The 26,361-nt window shown below is 32.3% G+C and overlaps 1 protein-coding gene across 1 annotated transcript; it reads right to left on the reverse strand.

The window, feature by feature from the left end:
- Nucleotides 1–8,566: 8,566 nt before the first annotated feature.
- Nucleotides 8,567–26,222, reverse strand: LOC128157064 (uncharacterized). The gene is made up of 7 exons (XM_052819423.1): nt 25,858–26,222; nt 25,618–25,702; nt 11,602–11,769; nt 10,470–10,678; nt 9,936–10,102; nt 9,372–9,547; nt 8,567–8,794 (listed from the first exon to the last, which is right to left on the reverse strand). Exons 1-7 carry the CDS (start codon nt 26,152–26,154, stop codon nt 8,739–8,741), a joined length of 1,158 nt encoding a protein of 385 aa, XP_052675383.1. The 5' UTR covers nt 26,155–26,222; the 3' UTR covers nt 8,567–8,738.
- Between the last annotated feature and the right edge of the window lie 139 nt (nt 26,223–26,361).

Consider the following 26,361-nt stretch of genomic DNA (forward strand, 5'->3'; position numbering starts at 1 on the left):
AAATATTAAATGATTATGCTTTGAACAAACTTGAATCTACACTACCTGAGGATGCTTCCACACAAATTTCAGTTTTCTTGGCCAAATGGTTTTGGAGAAGAACATTTTTGAAACAAATTTTTAATAATTTTCATTATCCTCGGCCCTTCATTTTAACAAACTTGAATTCCCTTCATCTAATGATGCTCTGTGACAAGTTTGGTTTAAATTGGCCCATTGGTTCTAGAGAAGAAGTTGAAAATGTAAAACGTTGACAGACAGAAAGACGGACGGACAGACGGACGCTGGACAAAAAGTGAACAGAAAAGTTCACTTGAGCTTTCAGTTCAGGCGAGTTAAAACCCGATGAAGTCCATCCCTATGTCTATTAACAAGTCTGATATTATGTCAATAAATTGTAAACATATACATATTGTGTATTCATTCTACTGTATCAACAGCAGGACAAACATGATTACTTATGCAAGGCCATCTATCTGTGTCATATCAGTTTTTCTGATTGTTCAGTTTTGCGCAGGGATAGGGTCAGTTACATTTGAAAGTATTTAATTAAATTACAATGGCTTGCTTAAAGCCTTCAATTAAATTATACTTACCATTACAAGGGTTTTGAATGTAATTAATTAGATTACAATTACTTTGCAAATATTACCAATAAAATAACATATTACATTTGAGAAAAAATACATTTATTGAATTCAAGCAAATATGACATTTACAAATTTTGGTATAAAAATTTACTAATGATTTAGCTACAAGACGTACAAATGTTCTCAGTTGCACGTTTTGTTCAATTTAACTGTTCATTATATATGTCCCATATCAGATCTACAAGTCTGTTCTGAGATGCTGAAACCTAACATTTATATCTACTAAATTCTTCTTTATAAGTTGGGAAAATACAGATAAATCTGGGCCAAAGAGCCAATTTATTCTTATTAGTTTTATTAAAACACAATAATTTATACCTATTGGTCTATGTTCAATACAGGAACCCACCATGTAAACAGATTTGCCAACAAAAAAATTAAAAACCTTCCTGAAGATATAGTTGTAGGTCAAACTGACATTTAAAAAGTATGACTTAATAGATTATACAATTTAAATTACATTGATTTTGTTTGTAACACAAGAAGAAAAGTTTTAAGATAATAATTGGAAACAATAATTATTCCAGTAAAATACGGTGATTAAATTTTAAGGTAGAAGAGATCGAGCACACCTTTCAAATTATTTTGTCATTAACAAATTGATAAATACTAAAAACACCGATATTCATAAATTTGGGAATCTTAAACAAGAGGCCAATTGGCCTTAACGGTCACCTGAGTAGCATATAACCCATACACAAACTTGTCGAGGAGTTTCATATATGCATTTAATTAATTAGGTTTCATTCTGGAGTAGAAAAATTATAAATTTGTAATGACGACCACCTCCCTGCCTGAAATCTTTCAAAAAGAACTATGAAACCTATAATTTTGGCAAAAAACTTAAAGATCTGGTCTACAAAATCATGAATTCAGTTTTCCTTTCAGGTGTGTGGGAGTAAAGAAGTTCATTTTTTAACGTTATATGCATTAACACCTTTACATCCATTTTGGCCCTGCCCTAGAGTCAAAACCCATACTCCAGGGGAAATGATTATGAAAATTACAATTTCAGTAGAGGACTTCCTGGTAAACATAATTATAAGTTAGTTTTTAATACAGATGTGTGAGAATAGATAAGAAAATTTTTAAACATTATATGCATTAACACTATATTGCCCCCCCCCCCCCCTCATTTCCTGAACCCCTGACCCAGAGGCCATGAATTTTACAATTTAGGTAGAGGAGTTAGTGGACATCATAACCATTTATCAGTTTTTTTGCCCACATGAGAAGATTTTTTAAGATTTAAAACATTTTTACAATAAGGCCATATTGGGTCCACCCTAGAGCCCGAACTCCTAACAAAGGGGTCAAGAATTTAACAATTTTGGTAGAGGGCTTCATGGACATTAAAACCAGGCATTTAGTTTTTAACAAATATATATGGAAGTAGAGAAGATTTTCTAATATTTAATACGTTTTAACTATATGGCCATATTGGCCCCACCCTAGAGCCTGAACCCATGACCCAGGGGTCATGAATTTTACAATTTTGGTAGAGGGCCTCATGGACATCATAACCAGGCATTTAGTTTAAACAAATATAAATGGGATAGGGAAGAAGATTTTCTAAGATTTAATACATTTTTACTATATGGCCATTTTGGCCCCACCCTAGAGCCTGAACCCATGACCCAGGGGTCATGAATTTCACAATTTTGGTAGAAGGCCTCATGGACATCATAATCATGCATTTAGTTTTTAACAAATAGAAATGGTAGTAGAGAAGAAGATTTTCTAAGATTAAATACATTTTAAATATATGGCCATATTGGCCCCACCCTAGAGCCTGAACCCATGACCCAGGGGTCATGAATTTCACAATTTTGGTAGAAGGCTTCATGGACATCATAATCATGCATTCAGTTTTTTCCTCACATGTGTGGAAGTAGAGAAGTTTTTTTTTTAAAATTTGGCTTTATTGCATATTGGCCCCGCCGGTGGCACCCCAGGAGTGGTAGTGCCATGAATTTCACAATTTAGATTCTTCTTACAATAGAGATGCTTCACACCAAAAATGGTAACAATTGGCCTGGTAGTTTTCAAGAAGAAGTTAAAAATGTAAAATTGTTAACGCACGACGGACGAAGACCAATTGCAATAGGTCACCTGAGTGACTCAGGTGACCTAAAAAATATTTAGCTAAACGCATTAAAAGGGGCATGGTCACGATTTGGTGAAAAATTCTTTCTTCGATTTTAATGTTTACAATGCTTTAGTAAGACATTTTTAATAAGCAACCAAAATTTTAATGTCATTTTTTGAGTTATAAGCGAGTTAAAGAGCTTACCATTCTTCGCTATGTAAACAAAGCTTTTGTTTACATTTTGAGTGTTGAAGTAAAACTTCTAGTTTTAGACCTAAAATGAATGAGTTAATCGTTAAGAACTGTTTTTATGCTTAAAATAAACTAGAAGATAGACAAATTAGCTTGAAAAAGATTTTTTACTGGTATATTAAACCTATGTAAACAAAAACACGGCACGAGCCTTATTTACATGACGAAGAATTGTGAGCCCTGTATCTTGCTTAAAACTCATCAATTGGCACCCAAATTTCATTTGATCATTAGAAATACATTGCTAAAGCATTGTAAATAATAAAAACAGAAAAATAAAATTTGACCAAAATCGTGACCATGCCCCTTTAAACTCTTCCTAACTTGATCTTGTATTTGTATTTTTTTTTTTATAATGTTCTACTATTGGAAGTGTTTTGAGAGTAATTAATTAAATTACAATACCAGGGAATTAAAAATTGGATAATGATACATAGCTTTCAACTACACTCAATTTCTAATACAAATTACATGTACCATTACCCCATCCCTGATGCGATCGACCTAATTTATAAACACAAATTAAGTGTTAACGCACCGAAAGCACAAAAACAAAACCGCGAACAAGCAAAGCAACGAAACATCGTTGACATGTTAAAAACATTGCGTGCGGCATCAGACAGTGATGCATCTGGCTGCAATCCCGACTCCGAGAGTTCGGAATCGGAGGGTGAGACCTAGGTTAATCTGTATTTTAAACTACATATAACATAAAGTAATACAAAACCTTTGAGAAATGAATGAATTGAATATACTGTCAGTCAATGTAAGAGGATTAAATTCTAGTGAAAAAAGATATAAGATTTACACATGGTTAAAAGAAAAAAAGTAGATATAGCTTTTCTTCAAGAAACTCATTTTATTCAAAAATTTGAAAACAAATATAATTTTTATTGGGATGGAACATCTGTGCATGCATTTTCAAACTCTCAGTTTAGCAGAGGGGTCACTATTCTTTTTCGTAAAGAACTAAATTTGGTAATTCAAAATACCCACCGTACGGAAGATGGTAGACAACTTTTAGTAAACGAAAATATAGATGATAAAAACTTCACGTTTATAAATATATATGCACCTAATGATGATTCAAAACTTACGGCTTTTTTTCGAAAGGATGAAAAGATTTATTACACTGTATTCTTTACAAGGAAGTGATAAATATTTATGTGGTGATTTTAATTGTTCCTTTGAAAGAAAAAATGATAAATCGCACAAAAAGTTAGCAGAAATTATTAATTATTTAGATCTTGTAGATATTTGGAAACAAAAAATTCTAATACAGAGGGATATACTTGGTGTGATTCGGAAAATAACCAAAAAAGCAGAAATGATTTCATATTTACAAGTAAATTAGCCTCTGAATTAGTGGAACAAATTCAAGTTAAACGCATTCCAGGTACTCATAGTAAAGGAAATAGAATCAGCGATCGACGTTTTTTTTTGAAAATAATTGTAAAAATTGATAAATTAAAAAGAGGCCCAGGGTACTGGAAACTAAATACACCACATCTTGAAAACGATGAGTATAGAGAAGGAATAAAAATATTTTTAAAGATCTAGACAATTCACTAGATGCTTTTTCTAAATGGGGAAACTTTTAAAGTCAAAGTACGCGACTTCTCAATAAACTTCACAAAAAAGTCATCAAACAATATAAAATCAAAAATACAAAATTTGGAAAAGAAAATCGATGAAATAGAAACTCTACCAAGTGAAAAGATTAATATGAAAGAAAAACGTGATCTAGAATCAGAACTTGATAAACTACAAAACGAAATTGCAAAAGGTGCGCAAATAAGATCAAAAGAGAGATGGATAAATGAAGGTGAAAAAAATACAAGCTATTTCCTAGGACTAGAAAAGAAAAATCAAACTAACAATACCATTAAAGAATTCAAAGATGCTAATAACAAAATAATCAATACAAACTCAGAAATTATTAAAGAAATATGCAATTTTGACGAAAAATCTGTACACGACGAAATCTATCGATTGCAATAAAATCTCTAATTATATTAATGACATTAAATGTCCAACCCTTAATGAACAATGCTTATTTGAAAAGGGTCAACCTTAATTTGAACTACATATTATCAACGACTTAGAGAAATATAGAAGAATTTACAGTTATTAATCATATTCCTAAATTTTATCAAGAAATATTTTGTTGATTTAATGGTTGTAAAAAACAAAATATTAACATACTTAACATGTCAAACGTAACATTTGTACAACAACCCCTATTGAACAACGAACTATTTAAGTATAAAGGCAAAACGTTGTGTTTTTTAAGATGGATAAAAAGTGGTATATTATATGTAAAAGATCTTTTCAAGAAAGATGGCAAAAAAAAAAACACTAAATGAATTATCTGATATTTTGTTGAAAAAATGTAATTGGCTATGTGAATATAATATTTTACGAAACGTAATACCCCGTAAGACAACAATGTGTGAATTTTGATATGACATGTAGTCAATACACAACAAGTAATGTTGAGAAAAGTTATACATTTCATTTAGGATGGCATACAATAACAGACAAAAAATGTAAATTCTTTTATGAAAATTTGTTGACTACTAAGTTCCAAAAACCCATTTATAAATCTTATTATAAGAACATGTTTAACGTTCAAAAAGAAAACTGGAAACGAATATACATTAATAAAATTAAAAACATATATGATAAGAACATATATTATGTGAATTTAATTACAAATTATTGAATAATATATTAAGTTGCAATTTATTTTTACATCAATGTAAGTTAAGACCAAGCAGATGTTGTGATTATTGTCAAGACACAACAGAGAATGTTGAACATCTTATTTTTGAATGTGACAATGTCAAAGAAATATGGTCAAAACTGTGTACGACTTTGCATTTAGATATTATGTGGAAACATGTAATCATAGGCTTCTATTATGAAAATAACATCAAGGTATAATTTTTGAATAATATTATATCTTATGTTGCTTATAGAATTTACAAATTTAAAGGGTACCTGCAGCCCAGCCAATGTGAAACATATGTTAAAGAGTTTATTTACCAAAATTTAATGCAAAAAACCGCATCGAAATCGGTGCAAAAATAACGGAGTTACGCCTCTTCAAAGTGGCTATTTTTACCTGCTTTGGGAAATCTAATCAAGAGAAAACAGAATTAGGCGATAACGAGGCTTCCGCGGAAGTGACGTCACGGGGTCAACACGAGGGAAATTTCCTTACAAAGCTATACAAATTAAATTCGATTTTTCAGCCAAAATGATTGATATAGGTCTGATGTTTTGACGTATCTTGTTATTTTAAGTATTGTAAATCTAGAAATTTGTATCCGTTATTATTTTATTACAATCAGATTTCTTTTTAAAGGATTTTAAAATTTGTTATTCTCGTCGCCTTTTTACCGATGAATACGATATCTTAAAACGCTTACATGGGTAAATTTATGTTCATTATTCATTTTTTGATTACATAATACCCTTTCACACACGAGTGATCCGATAATAATGACACAGGTAAACAGGTAAACTAACGAAGCCACTGCTCCAGACACACGTGTATCTGGGGTATGTATACACAAGGTACACGAGTCTGGTGAACAAAGAGAGGGTTTCACACCTCTAGACTGGTAAATTGATTTGTGTATAATTAACTACTCAATTGTTAAAAGATAAAACAGAAAAATAAATTAGACTGTGTAAAATCAAGCATTCGTCAGCTAAAACATGTCCGTCAATCAGTGATTAAAGAATCATGCATGATACTATTAAATAGTAAAACTAATGTTCGAAGTAAATGCATTTATTGTTACTTATCTAATCACTTAAATAATGACCAAATTTACAATTCAGCAATACAGACCTTTTTTTTATGTGAATAAGTAATTATTTTGGATTTGTAATTTCTGCAACTTTCTTTCGAGCGCTATGGTCAGCAATTAAACGCTTTATAACTCCGTATAGCTTAAATTGTAATACTGACAAGGAATCGTTATGAAATCTAAATAAACTGCAACATTTTGACAAAGGATGTAAATAAATGTAAAATTAAATTCCATTATCGTATTTTTAAAAGAATACGAGACAGACTTAATCATGCAGCCATCTTGGACTTTCGCCTTGACCCGTTTATAATCCCGTGTTTGTTTGTTAAAGAATGCATACTATTTTGATTGTTATTGGTCCGATGTCAATAGTATTGAATAATCGGGCGACATCATTTGTAATTTTATGCCTTATATGAGAAATAGACCCCGAGTTTCCTTTTACGAAATATCATTATGTATTATCAATATTATTAATCAGTTAATAATATCACTGAGAAATCAATCGAAAGAATGACAATATTAACATACTATGTTTCTTATAACAATGATGCTTTGATTAATTGTCATTTTGCTACATATGGTGTGCATTTATATGTAAAATGTGTTACACATTTGACGAAATTCATGAAGCAAACAATTGTTCGAATTCGGCATTTTTGTTCGATAAAATACGGGTTAAACTCAAACAACAGTATAATAAGTCATCCAGGGTTGATACAGAAATAAAACAACAGAAAAAAATGTTCATATATCGATAAAACAATGCAAGAAAACAAACAGTTTTCATACGATAATCCTGATTCTCATGCAGCGGCGTTGACCCCGTGACGTCACAGTTCATCTCGCGCCAAATCGGCTTGATTCAAAACTCGTTCAGGTGTGAAATCGGGTTTTCCCCAAATATCTCGAAAACTACTTATGCGATCGCTGTAGAATTTCCAGGATGATGTTTATAAACATAGATATCCATTATATCAAAAATTGACCGGCACTGCAGGTACCCTTTAAGATGTTATGTAGATTTGAAGAAAAAAATGAAACCTCTCAAAGTCTAAACGAATATGTAAAGAATTACTTCATTAGAGATATGAATTAAAATACAATGTACTTAAAATCATCGAAATATTCATCAAAACTTAAAACATTAATAAATATATTGTGATTACTATTGTATACCCTAGACACTTAGGGTCTTCCTATGTGTATACATGTATGTGCTACACCCGGGGACCATGTGATGGACTGTATGTAGATGTGTTTGTCCTCAGGGTTAGCGAGGGTATTACATGTACATTTACTTAATATATTTCTACCTTTTACTAAGATAGCTTACTATGTACCAGTTTTTTCATATTTTTGTACACAATTTTTGTGTGTGTGTGTGTGCACATGAATATTAGACGCTAATATTGTGAGTCATAGTTATGCATATCTATAGATTATCGACGTACATGTATCTCTAAATACATATTACATAAACAATTATATACCAAAATTAAAAACATTATTTCTATGTTTGAATATTAATATATATAAACATGTATTAATATACATGTATTAAGACAAATAGCTACTTTTAAATGTCTTCTCAATGAAAACTTGTACATCATTTGTAGCATTAATATGAAAAATTAAGGAATTATACAAGATGTCTGTACGCTAATAATTGACATTTTTTAAGTTTTTGTATATTTGTTTACTCTTGTGAATAATGTTGATAAAAAAAAAATAAACACTTTGTTTTGTACATACATTGTAAGGTGTAAATTTTTGGAAATTATAATTATCTAGAAAATGGTTTCATGACATGAATAGAAAAATCAATAATAATAATTTATTAATGAACAATTTTATAGATTGATAAAACAGCAGCCACAATTCTTTTATCACAGTCAACCTTTTGTGATTTTCTCAAATCGTTTAAGTTAAATTATCTGCCTTAACGGACACTGCAATTGTTTCCGCTTCGATAGTTTCTGCAATGACAATGAGTTTATATATGATAGGTATAATATAAACAAACAAGCAAATTAAATATTCTCTTTAAAAAAGACAAATAAAAAGAGAAAACCGCCAAAAGTAGGGTTATGTTAAAATGATATGAGACACCGTCATATCGCGACGAGTTTCCTATAAAAATCAACAGACAGTAGATCACGCCTCATTTATATTTAATTATCGTCACCCAAGAGCGCAGCGCAATATGAGCGTTACGTAGGAATGTGTAACTCTGAACTCTGAATGTTTGTAATTTTAACCTTTCCAAAACTATTCAAACACATTTTTTAGGGTCAAGTAGTGTTAAATTTAAACATTCTTAACCGGTAAAGGTATTTTGGTTATGATGTACTTTTATCCACAATTTATAATATCGACAAGTATCCCATGAAACCTTAATGACTAACGTGATTTTAAACGTTAAAATGAATTATCATATTTTTTCAAAGCTTCCTTAGATAATATTACTGATATGAAAACACTATTCTTAGCAGCGTTTAGCGTAAGATGTACATATACATAAAAACTGGTATGGGTAAACATAGCTTTACTGACCACTTTCCATGAAACAAGAGCTATTTCCAGGACATGCACGGAACACCGGGAAAGAACCATTGGTCAGGTCGAACAGACATCCGCCAGGAGGTTCAAAAGACCCCGTTAACCAACCTATGTCTCCTGGACAACCTGCGTGAAGCTTGATAATAGACCAGAATCGGTTGACAAAGTTGCTGAAAAACATTAAACATGTATTTTTGAAATATTAATCAAATATTTCTTCCTTGCTATTACAAATCACTTGCGTGTACATGTGCATATGATATATTCGATTTTTACTTGGTATAACTGTTAATCTAAAATTACTACTCTAAATGTGAGTTATTTCACTGTGTTTGCTGTAACAGTGTTTTACTGCATGACAGTGGGCGTCAATATTGTCGATCGCCTTTAAAATCTGGTTTCATCGGACAAAATAAGCAAACTCCGTGGCTTTTTGCGCAAACGTTCTAAAAATTAATTATTTTGTTTTTATATAAATATTAACTTTTCAACGATTTATTGTCTCTGTGTGATGAAACCCTGAAGTTGTTGAGGGGAATTTTATGTTAAAAAACTTACTCTTGATATCCAAACATGGTGAAGTAAAGATATATTCCTGTTGGTGACAGATCAAGCCAGGAAGATGAATTGACTCGATCTCCGGAAAACCAGTTCGTTAAATTTGATCCGGTGCCATTAAATATAATTTCTCGGGTTGAATTAGGAAAAGTTACCGTAAATCGAATCTGAAAGATACCAATATTTTATAATTATACTTGCATTTCGAGTGCTCAACAAGTTTGATCGTAGAAGATTTAAGAGGGTTAGATTAGCGGAACTATTTGTGGACAATATAAGTCTTCTTTAGACAGAGAGATCTATATAATGATATAAAAACATTAAAGTTTTTAAGTTCAGATCTATGGAATTTTCTTGAACTAAATGACAGTTTACAACTAAAAAAAAGCTTTAAAATAATAAAGTAGCTAAGGATCTGATAGGCAAATTCTAATCCTTAAAGCTAAAACAAACATACATGTACAGGAATTCTCAAATCTGGCGTTAGACTAAATGTTTATGACATTGTGCATTTTTAAAAACTTTAAACATTACTTTTGTTATTAATAGTTTTTCCCAATCATCAATGAGCCCTGCTCGGTAAGGAGTAGTGCATCCAGTTACTTTCGTCATGGCAATGCAATTTGCGGGAAATGAAGCGTTTCTTTCTTGTTGTATACCACTTTTTAAATAAGCGGTAAGTGGATTGGCGGCAGAGTTACTTTGAATTATGTATGCCAGCGTCCAAAGTCCATCCTTTTTGTCTAGAATAGTGTGCACAAAAATGAGATTTTCAGAATCATTTATTCATTACAAAATATATCATAATCGACGCAGTGAAAATATACATTCTACTAGTGTTCATGTATATGCATTGTTATTCTAAACGTAATAAATCAATGCAATAATGCCCCTGTATCACCTTTGGGACTATATATATATATATATATATATATATATATATATATATATAAATATATATATATATATATATATATATATATATATATATATATATATATATATATATATATATATATATATATATATAAAAGCACTAAAAATAACAACGACACGAACAATAAAGTAAAATATTGTCAAATTTTCGGGACAACCCGTCCCTTCTTCAGGACAACAAAATAAAAACTACATAAGAAAGAAGAAAAACATCTACAAAACTAGCACTAAACTAAACTAAATAATATATAAAAACTAGATAATGTTTAAACACCGGATCAACACGTGGCAGCTACATCTTTATATTTAAGAATTCGAGCCCGAGAAAGAAAAATCACGTCCGACGCAGCGGACGGTCTGTGAAGAAGTGCTGAAAGATAACGCGAAAGTTTTTATTTTGTTGTCCTGAAGAAGGGACGGGTTGTCCCGAAAATTTGACAATATTTTACTTTATTGTTCGTGTCGTTGGTTATTTTTAGTGCTTTTTTATATCTCATCTTATAACCTTGTATCTTTTGATCCGACACTTTAGATAACGAGTGTTGTTGGTTTGCTAGTGCTTCTTATATATATATATATATATATATATATATATATATATATATATATATATATATATATATATATATATATATATATATATATATATATATATATATATATATTCTTTTACAAGACATAATGTAATAATAAAACCGAATTTGATAAAAAAAAATGAATTAAGACTCACAGCATGCCATTTGTTCAGCATTTTTAATTTTGCCACTGCTAAGACACGTTAGAGTCACGTTCTGTTTGGAAAATCCCTGGTGACACGTGAAATTCAGGTTATCTCCTACCTTTACCGCTGGTCCACTAAAATCTCCATTAATCAACTCTAAATCCGTTGTTGGACATTCTTCAAAAAACAAGGGAAAAAGTGAGCAAGTTAGATACCCAACCCTCCAAAATTTTCGCACAACGTTATATAATCATTAGTATGATGGGCTGAGCATACATTAAAAACCATCGAAAATTACTAGTCAGTAAAAAAGGACAACTCCTTAGTAAATATAAAATAACAGATCAATCCAGCCTGCAAAAATACACATTTTGATTCATATAAACTATACCTGTATCATCTCAACAGTCTCATTCGTTTATCATCTATGACAGAGATAATGATTAATTAATTTATTATAATATGTTTATGATATGCTAGAAAGGGAATAAATAAATGCAAATATAACACTGTATAATGTGAGCATCACACAGGTAAGGAGAATTGAGTTCAACGGTTAAATATAAGTTGCGCTGAAAAATTGTTTCAATAAATTCAATCAAATTCTATGTTATAAAGGAGAGCATTCTTCGAAAAGAAATGATATAAAATTCCAATTAATTATATCTACTTAGGATTTAATGACATTCTCTTCAGCAGTGTAATTTAGAAGTGAAAGTGTATATATACTGGTAAAAAAAGAGAAAAAAATGGAGATTTCTCAGAAAAAATAAGTTATTTTGTAATGTAAATGCACATTAAAAATGTCTTGCGTATTAACTATAACATTTTCAAGAAATTCAACATAATCACGTTAGAAAACCCCCCGAACTGACTGCTTGAGTGACTACTTGACTGACTCAATGGCTCGAAGAACCACTGAAGGAATGCCTTACGGGTCAATGGCATTTATTACATCTCTAGCGACTCGTTGTGTCGGGCATAATTAGTTGATAACTTAACATTATGCACTATAATTAAAACACTTAGTGTTTAACAGGAGCTGCTATAAGGCAGATATTTCCATTGACGCTGCTGTGGTGTATTTTCCACTATAATACTAAGTAATCACAATTTTCAATTTATTAGTGATTTTAATCATCAATTGCATTCCTTTGACAAAATGTAAAGTCTAAGAAATACTAGTATGACCTTTGAAAAGCTTTTCTATAGAGTTCCTTCTGCAATTTTCAAACCCAGGGGCCATGTGGGCTCCCAACTTTTCAAGTTATTATACAAGCCCACAATAATTCATAGGGGCCCAATGATATTCACAATGAAGTTAGTTTATAATAATAAAATATATACATGTAGAATAAAAATTGTAAAGTGCCATTATGAATTTGAATTAGATCCAACTTATTAAATTTAATTCTCTATGTAACTATTCGTACATTTTATAGCTGAGATTTGTTGTCCAACCCTTTGACCCAGTTTCAACCGTTATCTAAAGGAACTTATTTTTTAGATAACTGTAAACAAATGGTTTTATGATTATTTTAGCATTAATTTGGCAGAATTATTAACTAATTACAAATAACCAACTAATAGTAATATCAACACCAAAAGTAATAAACATCGGTTGCACTGTACCGGTGTGTGGTTGCATCACCCGTATTTATAGCCCCTAAAGATAAGACAATCTCGAGTTATTAATTATAACAGGGGTTAACTGATGCTGTGAAAACGTCTTCAGAATTAGTTAATTATCCTTTGATTGGCTTTGGGGTTAATTAAAAACGATTGTTAACTCATTATACAGGGCGACTTTAACTTCTCTTTCGGAGGAAATTCTAACGATGTTGCCGATCAAATAGTGACTATTTCGTTTAAGTTGATTGCCAAAAAATTTATACTCGCCATGTGGGCAACTAAATCTTTAAGAAATAGTCGCCCACAGTAAAAATTACTCGCATTTGCGAGTGGACGAGTGGTTACTTGTTTCAATACGATCTGATTTCTATTTAGATATTCAATGCACAAAGGAAATATTTTATATTTGAAGGATTGAAATCGACATAGAAATTGCAAAATGAGGTTTTAGAAATTGCAAAATGCAAACCTCAAGTCATATGAACTTTTGAAAACTGAAACACATTTGAAATAAGAAAACGATAATATCTTTACTTTATGCGATAGAGATTGAAGTTGAAAAAAAGCAAAGTCAATGAGTTTCATAAAACTTCACCCAGATAGTTGCACGAAATAATTGTTGAAATCGATTAATTACAATGAGAAATCATTTCAATTAAATAAATCATGCAAAAGTATAGAAAACATCGATCATATTTTATGATGAAGTAATTTTTACAACTGAATAGTCGTAATCAGTAATCAAAGGATTCTAATCTCTCAGATGCTTAGTAGATCAATAACCACTTTTCATTAACATGAATAATTCCTGCCTACATGGCGACTCTTTCACGCTTTCGTGATTAAAATCTAAAACTTGTGTATTATCCACAAGATATCGTATCTATTCATAACCTGACCCTCCTTTTTGTTCTTCAAAACCCTCTACAACTTTGATCGTGGTTTTTTTCACGATCAAAGTATTGATAATGAATATTCATATAAATGAGAAAAATTCTAAGAATTGACCCACTCAAGCGGATGACATTGGGTGCTTGACAATGAGACAGCTGTTCGATAATCGATAAATGTTTGGTACAAATGAGAACTAGTTTAAAAAGTTAATATAAGTCAAAGTCTATGATAAAAAGTTTTTAGATTTGCCTGCAAAAAAATCTGCAAATCATAACCTACAGACATTTTTCTGTTTTAAAGTAAGTAAAATTTATTTATGAAAAAATAAAAAAGTCCAAAACTTGATTTTAAAAGATAAGCTACGATCTTCACATTTGATCTGGCTAGAAAAGTGTTTCAAAGGTTACCGCGTATTCTTTACCTAAGAGTTCTGTTAAGGATTACGTTTACTCAGGGGCGAAAAAAAATCCACTAGTAGGAACGAAAAACTATTTATTGTTCATTATAGCCCCGCTATCGTGGTGCTATTTTTCATTTTCAAATAACTAGGTCAATGACCTACTTTTTCTGCTAGTGACCTCTGAATGTTTATTGAAAAAATTGTCCACCATTTTCAAGGTTTTCTTTATTTTGAAATTATTAGATATAATAAAACAATTCGTAGGTTGGGAATTGATATAACAAGAAAAGCTTTACTAATTTAATATTTGAATGAATTGTTTTAAGCACAGGTGCTCGAGGACAGGATCGACCCCCCTCCCCTTCCACCCCCCGGTATATAGACCCCCGGGACTTTAATTTACTTTTCTTTTTTAAATTAAATTATCCTTTCATAACATTTTAAATCTAATTTATTCACACATTGCCCAAAATTACATAAAACAAACATTTTAAAAAATCAGACCCTCTGTACATATATTACAAGAAGGTTGCTAACTTCGTCCATCTAGAACCAACGGAAATAAGGGTTTATCGCAAGGAAAATAACTCGTAACATATTTTTTTAAATTTTCTATTTTATGTCTTCCATTGTAATACACTCTGTATGTGTGCCTTCTTTTAGATTTTCCAGTACCCAAGACGAAATTGTTTCTTTAGTTTTTCGCAGCTTGATTAGAATTCATACTTCTAATGAATTGTACTTTTTTCGAGTTATCTTCCTTGCGATAAACCCGCACTTCCGTTGGTTCTAGATGGCTCGGTTCAAAACTTGTAACTTGTCGGTGAAAATTGTCCCATTTGCTAATTGCTAGCGCTCTCGAGCGCTAGCAACTATATTAGTCCTTTTCACTGGAATATGCATGCTCGACTCCATAGTATGGGATTCTGGGAAAACTGTACTACTGTAGATAAATTGTACCATTTGAATTTCGTTTGATCATCTTTACGTGAAGTTTTGTGTTTTATCGTTAATGTCAAAAAGTAACAGTAGCTTCGGTCTTATAATGCAAAGTTATTTTCAATATTATAATAAATAACTCTAGATTCACAATTGTAAATTGAGACCCCACTCCAGCACAATTCCAGTGCACCACTGTACCTTCCTATTGTTTATAAATCGATTCAGAAATTTAAACCTGTGTTTTAGAAATTTGCTTCAGTGTTTTTATGATTGCTACAGCGCTAGCTCACCAATCTTTTTAAAAGATAAGCTTGTAAATGTATTTACAAGGGCATGGCGTGCAGATATTCAGTGAAGGGAATTATCGGGCTACGACATGAGGTCACCCTTTTTACTGGTAGATGTAGTTTAATAGTACATTTCAACAAATATTCATCGGCAGTGCCTCTCGGCTGGCAGACGAAGTTAGCAACCTTCTTGTATTATATGTACAGAGAGTCTGATTTTTAAAAAAATGTTTGTTTAAGGTAATTTTGGACAATGGCTGAATAAATTAGATAAGAATTATGTCATAAAAGGATAATCTAATAAAAAAGGAAAATTTAAGTCCCGGGGGTTGGGGGGTCGATCCTGTCCTCAAGCAATTTAGTCCAAATTTCCTCTTTCAATTTCCAAAATTTGATCCAGTTTTACAAACAAGAGGCCCATGGGCCACATCGCTCACCTGAGGAACAATAGGTATGATAAAATCAGCTTAATGGAGTCATAATACAAACAATCTGGACAATGTTCAATAATACATGTAGATCCTGTATAAATAAAATTCATTTCCCCCCTGGATATTCTTATGTTTATAATCATTAGTCCCCTTTCTAACAGGATGATTTTATAGTCATATCACATGTTGAGTATTGCAGTTCTCAAAGAGATCCTTAACAATTGTTTATATATGGGATATAAAGCTACATCAAACTCTGAATCTTCTTGTGAGGCCGAAGAATTGTCCTGGAGACAAAGTCTTAACAATTATAAAAAATCATCCGACTGATTAGTTTCTGAGAAGATTTTTAAAGATTTACTCTTTATTCCTTTGTAAAACTTTTACACCCCCCCCCCCCCAATGTGGCCCCACGATTTCATGATTTCCACAACTTTGACCCTACACTACCTGAGGATGCTTCAACACAAGTTTCAGCTTTCCTGGCTGATTAATTTCTGAGAAGAAGATTTTTAAAGATTTACTATATATATTCCTATGTAAAACTTCGATCCCCCATTGTGGCCCCACCCTACCCCGGGGGTCATGATTATTACACTACCTGAGGATGCTTCCACACAAGTTTCAGCTTTCCTGGCAGATTGGTTTCTGAGAAAATTTTAAAATATTTACTGTATATATTCCTATGTAAAACTTTAACAGCCCAAAGTGGCCACAGCCTACCCCTGGGGGTCATGATTTTCACAACTTTGAATCTACACTACCTGAGGATGCTTCCACACAAGTTTCAGCTTTCCTGGCTGATTAGTTTCTGAGAAAAGGATTTTTAAAAATTTACTCTATATATATATTCCTATGTAAAACTTCGACCCCCAATTGGGGCCCAACCTACCCCCGGCGGTCATGAATTTCACAACTTTGAATCTACACTACCTGAGGATGCTTCCACACAAGTTTCAGCTTTCCTGGCTGACTAGTTTCTGAGAAGAAGATTTTTAAAGATTTATTATATATATTCCTATGTAAAACTTCGATCCCCCCACTGTGGCCCCACCCTAAACCCGGGGGTCACTATTTTCACAACTTTGAATCTACATTACCTGAGGATGCTTCCACACAAGTTTCAGCTTTCCTGGCTCATTAGTTTCTGAGAAGAAGATTTTTAAACATTTACTCTATATATTCCTATGCAAAACTTCGACCCCCATTGTGGCCCCACCCTACCCCCGGGTGTCACGAATTTCACCTCTTTGAATTATACTACCTGAGGATACTTTCACACAATTTTCAGCTTTCCTGGCTTTATAGTTTCTGAGAAGAAGATTTTTAAACATTTACTCTATATATTCCTATGCAAAACTTCGACCCCCATTGTGGCCCCACCCTACCCCCGGGTGTCACGAATTTCACCTCTTTGAATTATACTACCTGAGGATACTTTCACACAATTTTCAGCTTTCCTGGCTTTATGGTTCTTGAGAAGATTTTTGAAAATTTCTTGAAATTTTTCATTATTTTCTAATTATTTCCCCTTGAAAACGGGTGTGACCCTTAATTTTCACAACTTTCAATCCCCTTTGCGTAAGGATGATGTGTGCCCAGTTTGGTTGAAATTGGCCCAGTAGTTCTTGAGAAGATGTTGAAAATGTGAAAAGTGAGTTAAAAGCTGACTAATAGGAGCTCCAGACCATGGATTGCCTGAAACTTTTTTTATTGTCTTTATTATGTTGACATTAACATTATATAAGGTCAATGATCAAGATTTCGAGATATTTTATCTTGAATCGAGTTTATGTATTTTAAAGATTTTTCCAATCCCGTGGCAGCCAGTGATATGAATTTAAAGACAAGTAAATACAACCAAAAAATATGCAAAATGATATGAAAAAACACAGAAACTTAACTTTTGCAATTACATTACAACAAAATTTTTTTTAAGAGAATATAGGAAAATGAAAAAAAATTGTCCGAATTTCCTATGTTTAAGTATTAATCTACCTTTATCGGAGCATATTTTCCTCAAATAAACAAATCATAGATATCAATATCGATATTTGTTAATAACGTTGTTATTTGTGTTTCTAAAACAACTTTGGACTTCAGATATTGAACTTTGTAAAAATATTTTTTGAAATCTCAAACCCTGAGTAAACGTAATCCTTAATGTGACGCATGAGCAAAATAGTCCTAAGAAGAAAAGAATATGTTCTGGACAGCTTAATGCGTTACATGACCTTCACCAAAATTTTTTGTTTAAAAACACCTTTTGAGGAAAGGAACTCTTTGGATGAAGTACATGTATAAACCAGATTTAACTAATCGGAGAGAACAATAATATTGCTACAACCTTAACGTTGGACAAAGAAACAGATTTAGCCAGTGAAAAATTATGGGCAAGTGATCTTGAACAGACTGATAATTATAGTGAGCTCGCTGAGCGGACCTGTAATTACATATGAGAAGCTTAGGGATAGGGGGATTCAGTATCTCTGGAGATTTCAACATGAAATATCCACTTTTTACGCAATATGTTTTTTGAACTTTAGTCAAAACTAAAATCAAACAAGAATTCAACATAAACCAAGAATGTAAATTATTGCCGACCGTTAATTTTTTTTTGATGATTATTAAAATCTGTCGATATGAACATTTGTCAGAAAAAATGTTTTAGTTATTAATGTTTTAATTTTCCCCTTTGAAATACTCGTACCCATACAACTCATATTTAACAACCGTACGGTTCAATGATGACTAATAGGTAATCAATTCTCTCTGATGCATTCAATAGTATGTTTACTCTTGTTATGAAAGTAAGTATTATTGGTTTTTTTAAAATTGATATTAGGCATTGTTAAACGTGGTTTAAGGCTATGAATATGTTATACCAATTTATATTAGAAAACGATATTTGTATCTAATATATAATATGAGTGCGAAAAGAAAAAAAAAGCATTAACAATTTTCTCATTCTTAAAGTTCCATACTATGTAGTGGGTTCTCTTACTAATCGATTGCAAATGTCCACTTCACAGAATATGCATTTGCAACGACCAATTTCACAATACATGAGTTAATTTAATCGTTTATTGTAAATGTGTGTTCCTTCCAATGACATTCTATTGCTACATGTATGTCAGATAAGTTTATTATTATTTTTTAACATTTCTCGTTATTATTTAAAAACTTTTTTATATGACATAACACCTGAATAAGAGTGTTGTTAAACGTTCAGTAGGGTGCACAATTTACACATCGAGTCGTAGACCATAAAGTTTAAGAGATGAATTGTTTTATTTGAAACAGAAAATAAGAACCCCAGGGACCCAACGGATATTCCATGAAACTCCAATAACACCCAAAAATACAGATTTATAACTCTTGATACAACATGGAACCCTCAAGAACCCCCAAGGATACCCTAAAATACAAACCCCAGGGTACACATTAGTATCCCAGACATCTGCAAAACCCCCAGGGAACCAAGGGATATCCCAAGGAACTCAAATGATACCCTAATAATACAGATTTATAACTGTTGATACACCATAGAACCCCACGAATACCATAATTATACAAATTTGAAACTCTTGATACCCTCAGGAACTCATTGGTATCCCAGACACACCTCTACGAATCCCATGGATATCTCAAGGAACTCCAAAGATACCCTAATAATACAATTGCCTACAAGTCAACCAGTGATGGTGATTGTTTGTTCGATGACCTACAAATCATTCTGTGTTGAAAGGAAAGCATGTCAGTTGAGCTCAAGTAGAAATGTTGTCTGGAGATGGTATCTCACGGGAAAAAGATTCAGCAATATAGGGATAACGCAATTTGTTGTGTGTATCGCTAGACTACGATGAACTTTCATCAAGTGTGCCAAGGTAGAAGGTTTTTAAACCAAGAAAACCATTTCTCGTTATTATTTAAAAACTTTTTTATATGACATAACACCTGAATAAGAGTGTTGTTAAACGTTCAGTAGCCTTGAGAAATATCACCAAACGCAAGACTGAGAGTCTCTATCCCCGTGCCACGAATGTTACAACTAGGACCTTGAACCGTGTTTTCCATTCGTCATCAGGGCTGAAGGATACATCAATGAAAATTATGTGGACACACTGTTCCATACAACCCAACATCTAAGAAGAACTGGAGCTTGACTCCAAACCACTTCTTCCATTTCATCGATGACAAGAATCTCCTGATTCATCCAGCCAGACAACTTCAAAAGCAGCCACTTTGTTTATTCCAAAACATGCCAAATCTAGCACAAGGCAGAGCAACAGGAGAACACTCAGAAAGAGAAATCAAAGCAACTGTCGCTAATACGCCATTTGGTAGAACACTTCAATTCGCCAACAGATTTGAGAGTCTCTTGGACACCGATGAATGTTAGAGTTCTAGCTCAGCATTTAACTCTCTGAAGACACATGTTCACCTGCCAAAAAACTGAAGTTCACAAAAAGCCCCTCTGAAATGAGCACGTGCAGTGAGGGAAGACAAAGCCTCCATCAAAGAAGAAGAGAAAATTGAACGCAAGGATAGTGCTTCTATCATCTGTTGGTGACTCATGGTCCTTAGAAGAGCATACTCAGCATGTCATGCAATTCTGAGGACAATCCAAGGTTTTTCCTGTGTGTGACCAACTTCCGTTTTCCAACTCCGGATCAACTACTGAAAATTATAGGTATAAAACAACCATTCCACTGCAAACAATGCCGACTGATGACAAGATTACATCATACTGTGTTATCAACAATGATCAGAATTTAACTGTCATAAAAACATTTGATCGGCCTGTATATGGAGTTTTCTGCATTGAGAGGCGGACTAAAAGAAATGGACAATATTAAAAAATCTAGGCACCTCTCGAAATTCAGCCAACAGAAGAAAACTTATACCAAATTCATCGATATTTTACTTTTTACAAGGGAAATCATGCATTCAGGAAAAGAGTAAACATGTCTTCATTCAATTTCATCCAAACTCGGGGAGAAAATCAATTTTGCTATCGTCGAATACTGCAAAGAATTCGAAGAAATTAAACAACCATCACTCACGGAATTGCCGAGTACAAAGCGGAAAAATAGAAAAGGACCGACTGAGTTATCCTCCAAAAGGCATATGAATTTTCCAAGGAAAAGAAGACTTCCTCAGAAGTTATGGATATGATGGGTGAAAATGATTCCTTCAAATCCCCTAGAAACTCAAAACAAATTTGGAACAAAAAAACAGTGAAAATTCCAAAAAACATGAAAACCAGTAAACGTTGCAGATGAAACACATCAAGTATTATGCTCCCTTCAGACCTCAGACTTCATCCAGGAAGTTTACTTTACAAACAGGAAGACACCTATTATATTTACAAGACAGACCAATCAAAGATACATGTATGAATGCTAAATTTATTGTGGAGGAAGCATCATTTATATAAATAAATCTTTCAATTTGGGTACCTGCCTTGTTTCGGCATAGACCTACAAGCAAAAGGCTGTAATTCGAAGAGAGACGAGAGATCATCCAATAATGCTAGGACCCATAATGTTTCAATTTGAAAGTGACTACGACGCAAACCTCACTTCCCTTTCGCACACCATACAGAAGATAAGAGTTACAGAAAACATTATAATGGGAAATGACGAGGAGAAGGCAATCACCAAAGCAATTTCCAACTGCCACCCACCAAACCAAACATTTAAAAGGCAATATAGACCGGAAACTACAGGGAAAAAAATAGGATGCTCTAGAGGAGACCGCAAATAATAGTAAATGATGATATTCGGACTAGAGAGTATAGCCAAAATCAGCAATGATTATGTAACGCTCAATAGAAATGTGAACAACCTTTCAAAATTTAAAATTTTTCCAGTCACATTGGCACCAAAGACTCCAACAGTGAAAAGACAATTATTTTAGAAATTTCGAAATGGCAGAAATGTTGAAAATGAACATGTAGAAAGTTTCATAATTCCGAAAAAATAGGTTTGTCAAAAAATGAAACCCAAAGAAGTCTTCCTCAAGCCGAACGAACATAATCACATTAGAAATTGAAGAACCAAACAAGAATGAGATGAGAGGGAATGAGGGTCAAAAACAGAATCAAAATCCACCACACTTCAAAATACAACACAAGGACAGTGACTGTGACAGTTACTTGTTCATTTTGGATGGAATAAATTCAAATATTATCTGGTTCTAGGTTTAGGTAACTAATGTTAATTTTCAATGCCTCTGAACATGTTATATTATGAAAGAATGTCACATCTGTTACAATTTCAATTTGTTATGTTAATTTTATACTTTTTATTGTATTTTTGGATGCCCTTTTTCATATAAACAGATACTATACCATGCATTTTCTACAAAATTGCACATTGTTCCACATTTCATATATTGTCTCCTAAATAAAGTGGTTGGATGATGATGTCATTTTGCAAAACAAAATATAACAAAACCATATTTCAATCATTAAAGCAAAAATATAAGTAAGCAACTTTTTAAAGGGGTTGGTGATGGTACCGTATTTTAATAAGCTAAAGTGAGACTTTGTCAACCGTCCTCTTGTCTGTCAGTCCATTTCTTTTATCATGTGTTGATTATCTGGCTTTTCACATATCCAACTTTAACAGAACCACTGCGACAATTTTAACCAGATGCGACTTGTTATGTAAAGAAGGTCTGCCTTATTTATCATAGGTCATCCAAGCATAGATTATTGAAATCAACAACACATGTATTTGCACGACTCTTAAGCTGTGTCTACGGAACGTGTGCAAATTGTTCTTGAGCCAGAGTCATTTTCAACTTGCTTTTAGGAAATGTGATGTATGCAAAATAGACCCCCCCCCCAAAAAAAAAAAAAAAAATTCCAATGCATAAACTTTATATAATTCTATTCTGTGTGTGTGTATTCACAGGTAATTATGCACTATTCAAGCAAATCAGTATTTTTAATTTACAAAGAAAGGACTATATATGATAAGGGCCTAAAATGGCCCCTAAAAAGAACATCATCATTTTACTATCATTCTTTGTTTTCTTAGTATAGATATGTATGTGATGTGTTTACATAATATTCATTTTGGTTCAAGTGCCCGCAATTTAGAAACATGACATTGTAAAGACAACCTTTTCTCCCCATTTTTGCATTTTTGGCGTAAAACAGCTTGTTTTCAAGCAGTTTTTCCTTCCGAAAACATAGAGCGCATTCTTGAACAAATAAGATATTTTAATCAGAGATGTATCTAGCCAAGACTGATAAGTGACAAAAAAAAGTTCCTTGTTTAAGCATGCGCTCTATATTTCCCATTCGTAGATAGATAAGAAAAATGTCAATTTTTGGCTGATTTTGATTGAATTATAGAAATGGCGTCACTTCTGACGTCATATACTGCCAGTGAGTGCAAATAAATCGATGAAAAATATATTTTATATCAACTCTTCTAAAAAATTAGTTAACATTTTATTGTACCCGAAACACTAAAAAAATGGCGAATTATGGGGGCCAAATTTAACTCTTATCATATATAGTTCTTTGTTCTTAATGTTTTCTTTAGTTGATAACATTTATTCAGTTAAAAGTGAAGGAATGGTTTTTATTATATGGTTGATTGTTTTGTTTCATTTTAGTGCTTTCCTGCGATTTATGAACTTTCCTGACCAGGCAACTTGATGCTTTGCTTCATGGTTAAAGATTTCTTTTATCAACTTAATTTTAGAAAACAATGTAGCGTGCGACTTTCAATCACAGTTACAGATTTATACTTTATTGTATTATTCAAAATCGTCCCGTCTTTTTTTTTAATTTTAACACATCCACCTCCATAAATGTTCTTTATAATCCACCCATATCTTACACATCCATTTATGCAATTCGGCATTGAATTATATGACCTTAAAACACCATTGTTTTTCTTATCGCCATTGCTGTATAGTAACAGGTCTGGATTTTATTGGCTTGATCAATATCTTCTATTCTATAATGCTTAATAATTTTGTAAACTTTAAGGATTTGCTCCACTGGTACATTTATGTGGTATTTTACAGCTTCATACAAGAAGTCAAATGGGCCGCAAAAATATAGTTGTATGCATCGTCATTGGTTGATTACATAAAAAAATCCACCCCACAAAGAATAACGAGTTGGTTGTTCTTTTAATGGTAAATTTTAATACATTTTCAGCAACACGTTTTGATGTTTAACAGTTTACTATTATTATCAAGAATCGAGTTCGTTACTGTAAGCATTTCTAACGGTGATTATATGATAATTGCCATAGTATGAAGTAATGGAGACCACATTGATCAACTCATCATTATTCTTGGATATTATGTATTTCAACCCATTTTGTTTTTTTTGTTGCATTGAATTAAAACTTAATGCATTAGTTTATATGATCTCAAGGGACCTCATAATAAAATAGAAATGGATTATTTTAAAGGTACATGTAAGATCATCTCATCCAGTAGAATCTACACAATTCTAGAATTGAAAAATAGGCCGGATATTTTTTTTTCCTATTTTATTTGACGCAGCACATAGAAATTCATATATATCTTCTCTATAAAAGTTCTGTCATTCAGGTCTTTATTGCTAGCGCTCTCGAGCACTAGTAACTACGTTAGTCCTTTTCACTGGAATACGCATGCTCGACTCCATAGTGGGGGAGTCTGGGAATACTTTACTACTGTAGATAAACTGTACCATTTGAATTTCGTTTTATCTAGTTAAAGACTAGTTAAAATTGAAGAAACGAAATAATGTAACTCATTAGAAAACAAAAATGCATTCCTTTCGACTAAAAAATATAAATTTGATAATTACTTTTCTTTTTTAAAATATTAATGTATTGCATGTATTTACATAAGTTGGTCATTGTGATGTCATTAACCACAAAATCAGGTGCTGGATTTTCATGTTCAGTTCTAAGTAATGCTATAGTAATGAATTTTATTTAACGTCGTAAAATTCTTTTATACTACCTTTTTTTAATGAATGAAATAACACCATAGTGTCAAAATCGTTAATTGACATGACCCCAAAACTATATTATAACCCCTGGAATCGGGAAAAAGCTCGTCTGAAAATACCAGTTTATACTAGATGTTTTTTCTGTGTAAATTGTATGGTTGGAATTTAGCAATTACATAAAAAAAACTCATGTATTTGCTCGCAAAAAAGTTCGGCATTCCACTTCTTCTGCTTCAGGTCATTTACACATGCCATTGAATGGTTTTCGTCGAATACACCCACAGTTTTAAATTCATTCGGTGCTCAAACACTTTCTAATTTAGGCAATAGTAAAGATTCTTAAATAATTTTACTTTTAAAAATGATTGCTCTAAAGGATACATACAATAAAGTAAACAAATAAAATTAACTTTACTTAATGTCATTCTAACAAATTTACTTCCTGTAGTACTCTTTACTTACCGGCCACGATGCAATATGCCTTAGTTTTACCGGCTACGCATCTGTGGTGTGCTGGACATGTCTTGTTTGCACATAAATTTGACAACTAAGAAAATAAAATAAAAATACATTATTCTTCATCCTAGTTTGCCACGATCTTATCATAAATAAAATGTTTCCAGATTAAAAGGAGGAATAATGTATAATGAAATCTAGAAATCGCTTTTCTTTGCGACATATGAAAATAAAACGTATCATTACCTGGCTTTTCGTAATGTTGTAGATATGAACTGTGCCTTCCTCAAAATGCAGATGTTCCGGAGCTTCCTGTCCAGAGCGGTTCAGAAGTTCACAGGAAAGATGGCGTTTGTTGAAATTAATGGCCTTACAATCAAAATAAGTTAAACACTGGTTCTCGCACATCTTTTTGCCAATCAAGTCCATTGTTAAAATTTTACCGATTTGCAATCTTGAGTTTTGCATAGTAGTCCCGTTTGACAAGAACCATGTTCCAAAATAGATAAAAACAATAATAAATACACCACGCAAACAACCCATATTTCTTTTTTAACAATAGTTTTCCCTCGATTTGAAGTTGTTGTGCTAATTGTCCCTACTACTTCATTTAAGGCCAGACCTAAGAATTAATGAACTCGGACGGCATGGTAAATAGATCCTTTAAATCTTCATCATCTAATATTCATTAGTGCATACGAATGACGTTGATGGCAGTCGATTTTTGAAATCTGAATAATAAGGTGTCTG

This window comes from Crassostrea angulata, chromosome 1 (assembly GCF_025612915.1).
Source record: "Crassostrea angulata isolate pt1a10 chromosome 1, ASM2561291v2, whole genome shotgun sequence".
Lineage (NCBI taxonomy): Eukaryota > Metazoa > Mollusca > Bivalvia > Ostreida > Ostreidae > Magallana > Magallana angulata.

Coding starts and splice junctions, on each gene's coding strand:
- LOC128157064 (XM_052819423.1), bottom strand. CDS start 26,154: ATGGGTTGTTTGCGTGGTGTATTTATTATTGTTTTTATCTATTTTGGA. Junction 10,679..11,601: donor TGCTGAACAAATGGCATGCT/GTGAGTCTTAAT, acceptor ACACTATTCTAG/ACAAAAAGGATGGACTTTGG. Junction 10,103..10,469: donor AAAAACTATTAATAACAAAA/GTAATGTTTAAA, acceptor GGTATCTTTCAG/ATTCGATTTACGGTAACTTT.